The 12544-nt window shown below is 42.6% G+C and overlaps 1 protein-coding gene across 16 annotated transcripts in view; it reads left to right on the top strand.

The window, feature by feature from the left end:
* Positions 1–12544, top strand: part of madd (MAP-kinase activating death domain) — a 41929-nt gene that overhangs the window by 14291 nt on the left and 15094 nt on the right. For 8 of the 16 annotated variants that reach the window (XM_070966134.1, XM_070966117.1, XM_070966126.1 and 5 more), the window contains 9 exons: positions 1565–1624; positions 6348–6456; positions 6607–6793; positions 7251–7401; positions 7700–7903; positions 9286–9336; positions 10899–11002; positions 11347–11430; positions 12068–12226. In XM_070966134.1, coding sequence (XP_070822235.1) covers positions 1565–1624; positions 6348–6456; positions 6607–6793; positions 7251–7401; positions 7700–7903; positions 9286–9336; positions 10899–11002; positions 11347–11430; positions 12068–12226 — 1109 coding nt within the window. Of the gene's footprint in view, positions 1–540; positions 559–1564; positions 1625–6347; positions 6457–6606; positions 6794–7250; positions 7402–7699; positions 7904–9285; positions 9337–10898; positions 11003–11346; positions 11431–12067; positions 12227–12544 lie in introns of all 16 variants that reach the window. The other 8 variants (XM_070966211.1, XM_070966161.1, XM_070966194.1 and 5 more) reach the window with 5 other exon arrangements.

The raw sequence follows: 12544 nt of genomic DNA, 5'->3' as shown, positions 1-12544 counted from the left end.
AGAATGTGCTCATATTAAACATGTTTGGAGTAGTTTATACCATACATTGGGACAAATCTGTATGGTTTGGAGGCAGATAAATGTGGGAAGGCAGTTTTTTTCCCAAGCAAACAGAGAAAGAGGAAGCAATCCAAACCAACTGCAGGATATATGGTTTTATTGGCATAAATGGAAAACATAAGCAAAATATATCCAACCACAGTCTCAGCTGATGCTCATATTCAGCTGTTTATTAAAGTCTTAACTTTTCTGAACACAAGACAAGATAAATTATGCAGAACGCAGACAAATCACTCATGCTTTGCTCACAGTGACTAAAATTGCGCTTGGGACTAGAGTTATTAAACTGGCTAATATTTCAGACTTTTGTAGCCTGAGAGGGTGATATGAATTCTGTTTAGGCTGGATTTTCACTTTAACAGAGAGAAAAAACAGGTGACGCATGGTAATCTAACTCAATAGCTCCACTCCATGTGGAATAGCTGCCATAGAAAATGTTCCGTTCCTTTGATTATGATGTGTTTTGTCTTTGTTGTTCAGATGCCCCTGACAGCCCGGGTATGTTATGTCTGCTGTGATAGTTTGTTTTAGCACCCTGACTAGGCATTTCTTTATCCTTGAAGTGACCTATACCTGTCTTACACCCTGTTTTCCAGCATACAGTAGGACTAAGATAGAGGACACACCTTAAATGTCTTAAATGTCCCCCTCTGTTCCTTTGCCATCCCGCTCTGTGTGACTGGTGGGAGTCTTCTTGATGCACTATGATGCACACATTTTCCACCGTGACTACAAAGTGTTATTGGTGTGGCATCTGCACATCCTTACTACCACAACAAGGATGCTCAGTCCGTTTTAACTGCATTTACCTAGATCATGTTTTAACGTAGTTGCATTTATGTCTTTGGATGACATTCACAGAAAGTGTCCTCAGTGAATGGAAGTGATTTCCAGCCTCCTGACTCGCATCTGTGTTTTTCCTTGCTTGCTTGTGTGGTGGCTCCCACTGTCGAGTGTTTCCTTCCCTTTTTGAGGTCATTCGCTGTATTAGAGACACAGCGATGAAACTTTGACGATCGCAGGTGTTCTGATGAAGTATTTTAATGTGTGTCATGGTTATCTTTTGTGTTTTTATGCTCAAAACAAGATTTCTGCCGTACATCATGCACAGATTGTAAAGAACTCAACATCCATTTCTTTAGATTGACATTTTCATTACTGATCTGGACTGTTCAGCATTATTCACATGGTTCAGGCTGATGTATACACAACATGATATGAGCTATACACGGCTCCTGCTTGACACTCCAGATGTTGAATGTGTTGCCAGACACATGGCATTAGTCATCAACACTTTCAGGTTTGACACCATCATCAGTACATATTGTCTTCTCTTTTCTGTCTGCCCTTTTCTCTTTTACTTTTTTATTTTCTTTGTTTTGGCACCATGTTGAGTGTGCATGTCTGTTGTGTTATGGGTTGATGTTCAGACTGGTTGTGTCTGGGCCGGTGTCCCTCTCTCTGTCCACCTTTTCGCGGCACTAATTCTGGGTTTTGTGTGCAGTATTTGGGCTAAATTCTCTAATGGAGATAATTACAGAGGCCGGCCCGGGGAGCGGAGAAGGTGGGTTCTGCCCTTTTATCGAGTGAGCTGCATGCTTCTCCAAGCCAGTCAACTACATCTCCCAGCATCCCCCTCTGTCTATCCTCATTTCAGTCACTGTATGTGTCATCACAGATCCAGTGGAGCATTGAGTCTGTTGTCTTACCACGCCGCCATTCATAGTGACTGTTCCCCTTCCTCAGACTAACTTATTTCACTCCACAGTATGATTAATTTTATTTATTGATCTAGCCTCATCACAACTGAGTGTCAATGGACTTCTGAGAGGGAGTATATTCAGACGTAGTGTCAGGTAGTCGCAGGAAAAAGTGAAGCAATACGTTATGCAACAAATAAGCACGGGGAAGCAAATGAAGCGCAGACCAGAATGTTGGAGATGCAGAATAAGAATAGACATTGTCATTGTTTGCTTGTCATTTATGCTCCCACAGAGCACAAATGGGGTTGGGCCCAATCATGCTCCAATTGTGCTGAACACAATGAGCAGTGACTACAGTGGGATTATGCAAATTTTGGACCTAACTGGTGAAACTCTTTCATCATCAGTGAGCTGAATTCAGGGTTTTACCAGGCGAGATGCTGCTTGTTTCGATGGTTTTCCTCTCTCATACAAACTACAGCCTGCACATGTGTGTGCCAGCATTAGTTATTTGGATTACACACTTCACAGATGAGGCATGATGTTGCATATATTCCGGAGCATTTTGTGTTGTCGTGTTTCTCAGGTTACAGGAATTGAAGCTGTCACTCTGTCAGAGGTCTCTCAGGAGGCTTTGGGTGTTTGTTGGAATCATCACAACATACTGAAACATGATTAGATGTGGCAAAGTAAATAAATTCAGCAGTGTTCTTAATTAATGGAAGTTATGTCTTTTCAGCTTTAAGGGTTTTACTATTTCTGTTGTGAAACCTTACAAGAAATGTCCCTTCACTTCTACTGTGGGGTTTGTTGTGAGTTTTGTCTCGGGTGTCATATTTACAAGGCTTTTTTTTTTTTTGCATCCTAGCGTTAAATAGCTTACTGTTAATCTGGTCAAGTACTAAAACTAGTTTGGCTGCTCATACACAGTAAGAAAAGATGAGTCAGACAGCTCACAGCTTCTATAAAAGACATAATGCCACAACAACACATATTTTAAGAAGGCATTAGTGGAGCTCAGGAGACCATTACATTTAAAAGCAGGATATTAATGGATCAACCTATTAATAAATAAATAAAATGCCGACCATTAGTGATGCACCTATAAACAGGAGCAGTGCTGTAGGCAGTAAATATGAAATAAAACCTAAAATTAACAAAGAAAAGAGAATACATGTCGGAGACGACCTCACAAACAGGAAACAGGCAAGTATTCCCTTTTTCAAATGTTTCACAGCTGTGAGCACAAAAGACCATCTAAATCATCTCCTAAACTGGTCACTGTGTAGACATGTGCAAGAGCCCGTCTGAACAAAAAAAACATGCAAACACCATCAAACCCAGTTATCCTCGCCTGTGATTGGCTGCACACCAGCCTTTTTTTTCCTCATCTGCAGGGCTGCCGTTGTCTTCTCATGATGCAGAATCACAAACGATGACAGTCCAGTCAGAAAATCTTAATCTTTCATTAGGTTGGCCAGCCCTGATAAACATCTTACCTGTAGTTCTCATTCTAACATTTAATTTTCAGGGTTTTCTTTCTCCGAACTTGCTCGCTTCCAGTTCAGTTTGTGTTTCACTGTAAATGCTTTTCTATCCATCAAGCTGACCAAACAGTTTTCAGCTGTGCCAGCGGGCTACACAGAATGTGTAGAGCTGATGACGTTCAGCAACAGAAACACTCAGGTTTTAGTCCACAGGAGACCGTAATTAAGCTTGGACCATCTAGACAGGCATGCGGTGCTGCAGGCAGTGCTGGACTCAGAAGGTGAATTTATGTTCTGTCTAAAAGGGATCAGAAATTTCTGAAAGGCTCATGTAACATTCCACTCCTCAGACAGCATACAGAAACGAATTAACTATAAACGACATTAGAAACTTGAATTTGTGACGTTTGATACACATTTTATCATCAGTCATTTCTCTGACTGCAGATGACAGTGTTGAACAGTCCAAACATGAAGTCAGACACACGCTGATGCTACAGTGACTCGTACGCTTGTGATCTGTTCCCGGTTGGCCAACTCAGTGCTGTTTTCTAACTCTGTTTGTTTCTGACCTGTTTGTGCACTACAAGCTTTAGCTGCCTCAGATTGGGATTCATATCAGCTTCACTACAGTTTTTGTTACTCAGGTTGGAAAATCATTTGACCCTTAAGGTCAAGGACCATTTAAAAAAGCTGCAGCCTCAAAGTATCCTTCTTTGATATTCTGCACCTCTGTGCTCTTGCAGCCGCTGTAAAAACACAGTTAAAAGCGGACGTCTCACCAAGACCTGCAGGCCGTCCAGCAAAACATATTGATGAAAGCCTCGTGGAGTCCACTGGACCTGCTTCTGTTTGTTAGCGACAAACTTTTTCATTTAACCTGCCATCTATATGACCACATTCATGATGGACAAAATCCATAAGCAGCCTCCACGGTCTCCCAGCAGTACTGTTTGTCATTCTCATAAAGAGCCTTTAGGTTTCAGATGCAGTCTCATTAATTTCTTCTTAATTTTGGTTTTCAGACGCTGAAAGATTCTGCTTGTGAAAAGTATTGGAATCTGGAATAAAAGCTCATTTCTTGTCCCCACGACACTCCAGCAACAATAATAAACAGTAGATCCCAGCTGTCACATATGAGTGACAGTGAAGCAGCCTGTAATGACACACGTCAGATCCTCCCTGTCCTTTAAAGCCTCAGAAACAGAATCAGTCACTGACAAAATGGAGAAATTGAGCTCGTCTTACTCTTTAGCTCTTTGTCATTATGTTTGTGGTGTTTTTCTTGCTCGGGACTCACTAAATGCCCTCAGTGTAGATCAGCAGAGCTGTGGATGACTGTGCTTTGATAACCTGGAGCTTTTCAGCCACCTGAGCAAAGTTCAGTACTTGCATTCATTATATCATTTCAAGAGTTGTTTAGGATTTATTGTGTTGCAATGAGAGTTAATACCATATATTGTGATGATGACACACATCTTCAGTGCTCTGTTTTCCAACTTCCTGAGAGACTTGACTCAACCTAATTAGACCTGACCATATGAATTCCAGCCTGGTCCAGAGTTTGATAAGGTCGGGTTTTATTTCATCAACATGTGAACCAATACGCTGTGTCGACATCTTCAGGGGACTTTGGCAGACGCTTTCAGGATTAAACGTGATTTTATCATCAAATTTCAGATCGGTTGTTGCTCGACGTGCAGGCTGAGAGGTCACCTGGTTGCTTACCTGAATGATCTAAATGAATTGGTTTGTTTCCGGCTGTCTTACAGTTCCAGAGCACACGTGGCTTCCAAAGCCTTACAGATTGTAGTGAGCGTGTTTTAATATAACTGGAGTCGTATTTCATGTGACGTTTGATAAAGCTGCAATATGAAACTGACCTTCAGTGCAGAATAGATGCCATATTGTCTTGAACACTTAGTAGAATTCCACAAAGTAATGCTGCCTTTCTTTCTTTTTGTCAACATTGTTGAGTATGTGGTTGTCTTGTTTGAACAAACTTTATTGGAATCGTCAATGGACAAAACCAGCCAGGGCTTCAGTGTTAACATTCAGTGCGAGCATCATGTCGTGGGCGGTCAATTGAGCCGCACAATGTGAGTCACTGGGATTGCAGGATGCAGAGAGGCACATTAAAACATGCAGTGTGAGTTAACACAATGGACAGGCTTAATAACAACACAGTGTGTGCTCAGCTTTACGTGGAATGAAAACATTCACACCAGAGGAATTTTTGTCCTCAGATGCTGGAATGTGCACAACAATCAAAGGAATCACTCAGGTAAAGAAAACGGGAACTTCTGCATCAAGATACGACGCTTATTACTGCTTCATGAAAGGCTGCAGAGGTTTGGACTGCAGGGACAGTCCGACTCAGTTCAGTGAGAAAATGAACAGACTTGCCTGAATGTTTTGAGTGTCTTTAGTCATTAGATTAGAATATAATCATGAAATGATTGACCCAACCCCCGACAGGTGGTTCGCTCGCAGAAGCCGAGCATCTCACAGCAGTGTTTTAAAATGAGTCAGCTTGTGACGTCGCAGTGTAGCTCATTTTCCTCCCCATCCACACATCCTTTTCTTTTCTTTCATGCATGATATCATTGATGTCGCTGCTGTATATTCTGTGTTCCCTCTGACTCACGTCTCTATGCTGCTAATGTGTGATGCCACCACCAAGAGCACCATTTGGACTCCTGTGCGTGCGTGTGCGTGTGTGTGTGTGTGTGTGTGTGTGTGCACCATGTCCCTGTTTGAGTTGTCCTTCACCTTTCGTGTTGTAATAATAGACTCTAGCAGCTCCAGTGATTTGCCTGTTCAGCAGTAGCTAACCTTCAGTAGATTCCAGGTGTGCCTGTCCTCTTCACAAACCTGTAAACTGCTTTCTTTTCTATTCGATGTGGAAGCTAGTTTGAAAGTTGTTTCCTGTCCTGGTTTACAGTACCTGGTGAGCAAGTGCCTTTGTGTGTGTCCAGTCCACTTCTACTGAGTGCTCTTCTATCTAGTGACCAAGTAGTTTGCAGATTTTGTTTTGTCATCTTGGTTGTCTTCCTCTTGGAGTTCAGAAACCTCATTGTTGTTGATCTTGTTGCAGGCGCGCGTGCACCTCGAGCACTGGTGGACCAGAAGTCTTCAGTGATCAAGCACAGTCCAACAGTGAAGAGAGAGTCGCCCTCTCCTCAGGGACGAGTCAACAACACGAGGTAATGAATTCTGTCAAATGTACAATCAGAAAGATAAGAGCATGTTGTTGTTATTTATATTACGTTATCCTGTATTTGTTGGGTTTAAAGGTTACAAATACTGTCCATATCAAGTGCTCTGTAACCAAAACTGACTTATTTCGATTTCAGCGAGAACCAGCAGTTCTTGAAGGAAGTGGTGCAGAGCGTTCTGGATGGTCAGGGAGTCGGCTGGCTCAACATGAAAAAAGTGCGCCGCCTGTTGGAGAACGAGCAGCTTCGCGTCTTCGTGTTGAGTAAGCTGAACAGAGCCATCCAGTCGGAGGAGGATGCCAGACAGGAGATCATACGTGATGTGGTGAGATACTTTTTCTCCCCACTACGATCTGATGTGCCAAGAAATACACAACATCAACAGCAATGGGAAATAACAGCACAAATCTGACATTTGCATCGCTAACATCTAGTTACACATTGTAATTTCATTATTCTTTTCCCTTCACTCAAGCTTTGAACTAGTTTATTATTCAGTTGATTATATTCGGATCATTTTGTGTGTAAATTTCCTGTTATAATATCCCATACCCCAAGGTGATGCTCATTTTATTCAGTAACATAGAGTTTAGTTTAGTGTCCAAAATCCAAAGAAATCCAAGAACAGTAAAGTTACCTCTCTTGTATGTAGCTCACATATTTGTCTGGGATTATAATCTGTGCAGACACATCTCTCTTCAGAACATGGAGTTTGTAGTCTTGCTTGTATTTTTCTGTCTCGTTGAAGTCTTTCTAAACCTTGTTACTGTGTGTGTTTCCAGGAGGTGAGCAGAAAGGTGTACAAAGGCATGCTGGACATCTTGAAGTGCACAGTCTCCAGTCTGGAGCACTCTTACACCAATGCAGGCCTCGGGGGAATGGCCAGCGTCTTCAGCTTACTGGAAATAGCACGCACACATTATCAGACCAAAGGTATGTTTGAAACTGAAATGCATACACTCGTTTGTCGCCATATTTTCTCGATAGGTTTTGTGCTTGGAAGCATAACAGCAGTGGCCCTATGCTACTAATACTTCTTTGCATTGCGTTTAAATTGATCTTAAAGCTGCATGCTAGATTTGAGTCACTAAAAACATTAATTATACTTGTAAAGTTTAGATCTCGTCACTGTTTTTCCTTCTTTGTCTAACACTGTTGATCCTCTCCCAGTTTAAACCTCCACATATTTTCTCACTCTGTCTCTGGCCCCTTAATTCTGATAACTTGGTAGACCCAGAAAAACGCAAGCGAAGCCCCACAGACAGTGCTGGCAGCCCAGGGAGTAAAGAGAGTCCTTCTGGTCGTATGGAGACTGCCAGACCTCAGGGTCTCCTGAATGTTCCCCACCTGCAGCTGCCGCACCACACAACGGGCAAAGGAGCCCGCCATTTTGATACCCGGAGTCTGAACGAGGAGAACTTTATTGCCTCGATTGGTGTGTACACCACTCCAGCCGCGGTTGCATGTGCACTGTGAGACCCCCGTCCCCCCGTCCCCTACAAGCTCATCAACCCTAAATATTAGTCTCCCCCCCCCCCTCCAGCCGTCTCAAAGAAAGATCCCTTCACTTGTCCCAGACAGATTCTCACAGGTGTTATAATATTCCACACACTTTGACCTGGAATACTGCTGATAATCACTCAGGTGGGCTTTGTCAAAAACACGAACGTTTATAGTGTCAATGAAATGACTTCTTGATTTTCAAAAATACGAAATGATTTAAATGAAACTCAAATTCAGAATCTGGCCCTGCTTCAAATATTCCTACTTCAGATATGAAGTAGCCTTGAAGTGTCTGGAATATTCCCCTGTGTTCCAGGCTGGACTGCGTGTGTTTGTCTCCCCTTCCTGAAACATCTGTGCCCCTGTTTGCCTCCTCTCTGGAGTTCTGTTGTCAGCCTCTTCGCACCTTGAATGCATGTCTTTCTTTTGGTCTCCCAACACCTAAATCTGCAGTAGTGGACGAGGGAAACCAGAGGTATGCGCATTGATAGTCAAACCGGTGCTCGTCTTTGCCTTTACTGCAGGTTTCTGCGAGGCGTGCTGTAGAAAATGGCAGCTCCCTTTGCTCTCAGCATGGAGGGTGGAAGCATCGCTCCCCAGTAAACAGTCCCAGTCAAGAGACAAATTTCACCACGGAAACAGTTTTCTATTGGTTGCCAAAGAACCAACTGACTTAGAAAATCCTAAAAAATCTCTCTGGCACTTAATTGTCTGAGAATTTTTCTGGGTCTGTATACGGGGGACACTTTCAGTCAACCACCCTGACACCTCTCCTACCCGCACCCCTTCTTTTCCTGTTAGAAGTTGCACCTTCAATTCTACAGAATGCTGTGAGACTTGCATCCCGGCTTCTGCAACTGCTCCATTCCACCTGCTGGCTAGTCGGCCTCTCAACCCCATCCCATGCTCTTTTTTCCGAATCAACCACCTCTCTCTCTCTCACACCTTTGCTCTGGAGAGCCAGACAAAAGCGGTCGGTGGCCGGTGGTCAGAGCCAAAGCTCATTCTGACGTCACTGTGTGGCTCTCCAGGACTTTGGGCCAGGAGCTCTGGGTGTGTTGTAATGTTATCTTAGTAGCTGTTACACACAGCGGATCCAACTTGACAACAAAAGCCTTGTTTTTCATTCTGTTCGGACTGAAGCGCAGCTACATGCAAACATTACAAAACACCTTTATTCAGTAATGACAGATTCTCAGTGCTTCTTCTGTTTTTGTTTTGATTTGAATGCTCATCCACCATACATGCCTTTTCAACCAGCTCTCTGACTCTCTCTCTGTCTTTCTCTCCTTGCTTGCAATGCATCTTGGGTAGAATTGTGGAGCAAGCACCAGGATAAGCAAAAAGCTATGGAAAAACCACAGAGTAAGAGACTTTTCACACACCAAAAAAAGAAAGAAATAAAAAAAGGATCGGGGTGTTCAGCTGTTGACCTTTTCCCACCCCCTTCTCTCCACCTTTCCAATCTCACCAGTGTCTTTACACATGAATAAATCAAAAGCAGAGCTCCTAATGGAAAAGCGACAAAAGGTCACAGAGTTGATGTGAGATCAAGATTTTTACATTGACTTGATGATGTACTACAACTGAATGTGGATCTGTGATGAAAGTGGAGACACTCAGATTTTCTAGTTTTGCACGTACTGCACATGACACTGGATATATGCAGTAGTATTGGAATCCTCCAGTGGTATTAAATTTACTGTATTTACTGTATGACAACAAGGGTCACAGGATTTCTCACACATATAGTGCTGTGAGAAATGCGACCCTCGTTTTAGCTGCAAAAAAAACAAACTTCATGCTGTGTTTAATCAAGACTTGATGGCAGCCAGTCTGGTAAGTTCTTCCAGCAGGCATTACTACAGTATGTGCTAGTTTTAGTAATGACCTTAGCTTTGTTAGCCCAGTAGCTGTAGCTCACAAGGTGGGATGCAGAACAGAAATGTAGTGCTGTGTAAAGGTTTTTGTCCTCACTGCCTACAGTTTAGGCAGGTGCATTATTTAATTCTCTACACTTAAAATCAAATTGATTTATATTTTATTTATAGTCACTGGCTTAAGTTCAAGCGATGTCACTTTGTTTTGCACTGTTTTTTTCCTTGACACCATGCAAGATGAGCAGAATGAATACCTGCTGCCCTGTCCTGCTCTTTTAACTGTATTTTTTCCAGTTTCAAGTGGCTTGCTGCAAATTGTGTATCTACAGCCAATATCCTACAGTTGCTGGCACTTTTCAAGGCTTCACTAAATGGTTTGCAAACTTAAAGTGACAAAAAGGAAGTGTCAGGACCTACTTGTCACCATGTCTGCACCCACTGAGGTGATAAATAACAAAGGACAGATCACACTTGAAACAGAAAATGTCTCCTTTACCGTCCATCAGTTTGTCTGCATGCCTAACTGCCTGTGTCTGTTTGTTGTTTTTGGTGTAACTTGGGCCTCGTTTGCAGCATTGACTGAAAATTAATGTCACGCTCTTGCAGTTTTATTTTCATTTAACTTTTCCCCCAATCTTATGGCACTCTCTGCTTGCCCCTCTGTAACTTCTCTGTCTGGTGTTTGAAAACTTCATCTGTTCCTGCTCAGTTATGCACCAGTATTTTTTAGAAAGTCCTAAAAAGTTTTGTTGCCTCTTTGGATGAGGTGTATTATAGTCACGCTATATTTTTGGCAAGAGGCACCTTCTGTCTCAGAGTCTTTGGTACGAAAATCATTTCCCAAACATGAATAAGGTATTTATACTGAACGCTTTGCTGTGTCACAAGTGTAACGCGGTGTTTAAATAGAGGCTTTGGCACTTCAGATGGACGTAGCGTCAGTGTTGCTGTGCTGTGTGGGCTTTGAGTGAAGCGACTCTCAGTGAGGCAAGAAGATAATGTCGTCCTGTTCGTGGAAGCGTACTGATAACGGGGTGTGTCCTGCAGGGTCCGAAGGAGCAAAGCAGCAGCGCCCCCAGGTGACCGATGCAGAGGAGAAGAAATCCCAGATCAGTGCTGACAGTGGCCTCAGCGTCACGTCTGGATCTCAGGTCTGTTTGTAGACTGTTGTCAAGTAGAGAGTTAGATTCATGAAAAATCTTTTGTAAATACCTGGGTTTGATTCATCAGCTCTCTCTTTCTTTGTGGTGCTGTGTAAGCATTAAAATCACAGTCAGACATCCTCAGGGCTGCAGGCTGCACACACAGCACACAGACCAGAGACTGTTTGATTTATATGGATTCATTTTTCACATGCTAGTGTTTGCAGGCTCTGCTGTGCTGGCAGCCTTCAGCCTATGGTGCTGGTCTGTGAATATTAAAACCTGCTAATGGTTCTCTCTGTCAATAAGTGTCACACTGAACTCTCTGCTCTTTTTATCCTTTGGGTTTACAGAAGAGCGACACAGAGTCTGTAACGAGCTCGGAGCCGCCGATCCTGACGAGAAGCACCAGCCAGGACTCAGAGGCTAGCACAGTGGTAGGGCGCAGCCAACTCAGATATCACACACTTTGGGCCCGTGTGTTCCAGATACACAGTACTTCACAGTATTAACTGCAGATTCTAGGATGATATTTTTGGTTCATACCATTTTCTTGTCCTTTACTCTTCAAAATCTGAATAAAAAAAACAAGTGAAAATAAGAAACATAGGTGGCATGTCAGCCTGTTGTTAGCAGTGTGCTGTTGGACAAATCATTGATCGCAGCCTTGGTTTGTGCACGGTGAAATTATTTTTACTTTCACAGCGTTATGGATAATTGCATACACATATCTGCATAATGTACAGTATTTCTACCTGTAGCCTGTTAAACTTTCAGTCATTTACAGACTCATGTTGTGCAGTCAAACATTGTTCAAACATGAAGAATTGTATTTTTTTTCTCTAGAGGAGAAAACTTGCCAAGCTGAATTTTGAAGATCATAAGTAACAAAGACATTTTGGTCCTAAGATCTTTGTCAGGCAAAGGTCAAACAGGAATAGTGTAAAAATGAGTCACTCACCGTGAATATGAATGAGAAAAGCCGCTTTCGTACCAAACCTCCTGCACATGAAACACCTCTGGTTGTGTATTGTTCTTACACCTGGATCCTTTTTTTTTTTTTTTTTTTTTTAGATAAGCAATAGCTCTGGAGAGACTCTCGGAGCTGACAGTGACCTGAGCAGCACAGCAGGGGACGGCCTCGGTGGGAGAATTGCCCCTCATTTAAATCAGTCCAGAGGAACTCTTTCTGACAGCGAGATTGAAACCAATCCAGCCACCAGTACAGTGTTTGTAAGTGTAAAACACCTGAAGTGAAATATGTCCATCATGCAGTTCTTTAGATAACAGCCAACTTAGAATAAGACTATTTAACACAAACCTCCTTCATTTGAACTCATGAAGTCACAAATTACTTAGAAATCTCTACAGGAGGTGCCTGCAGTTGATTGGATTCCAGAGTTCCCATGCATACTAAAAAAGATCAGAGTGCCTCACGTTTGCAACGTAGCTGCCTGTCTCTCCCTCATTTCCTGTCTGCCTCTTCACTATTTTCAAACCAAAAAAGGAAAGAAAAAAGTGACCTCTAAAAAAGGGAGATTACAGACTAGT

Source organism: Chaetodon trifascialis, chromosome 1, assembly GCF_039877785.1.
Source record: "Chaetodon trifascialis isolate fChaTrf1 chromosome 1, fChaTrf1.hap1, whole genome shotgun sequence".
Lineage (NCBI taxonomy): Eukaryota > Metazoa > Chordata > Actinopteri > Chaetodontiformes > Chaetodontidae > Chaetodon > Chaetodon trifascialis.
This window is presented reverse-complemented; position numbering and strand designations above follow the sequence as displayed.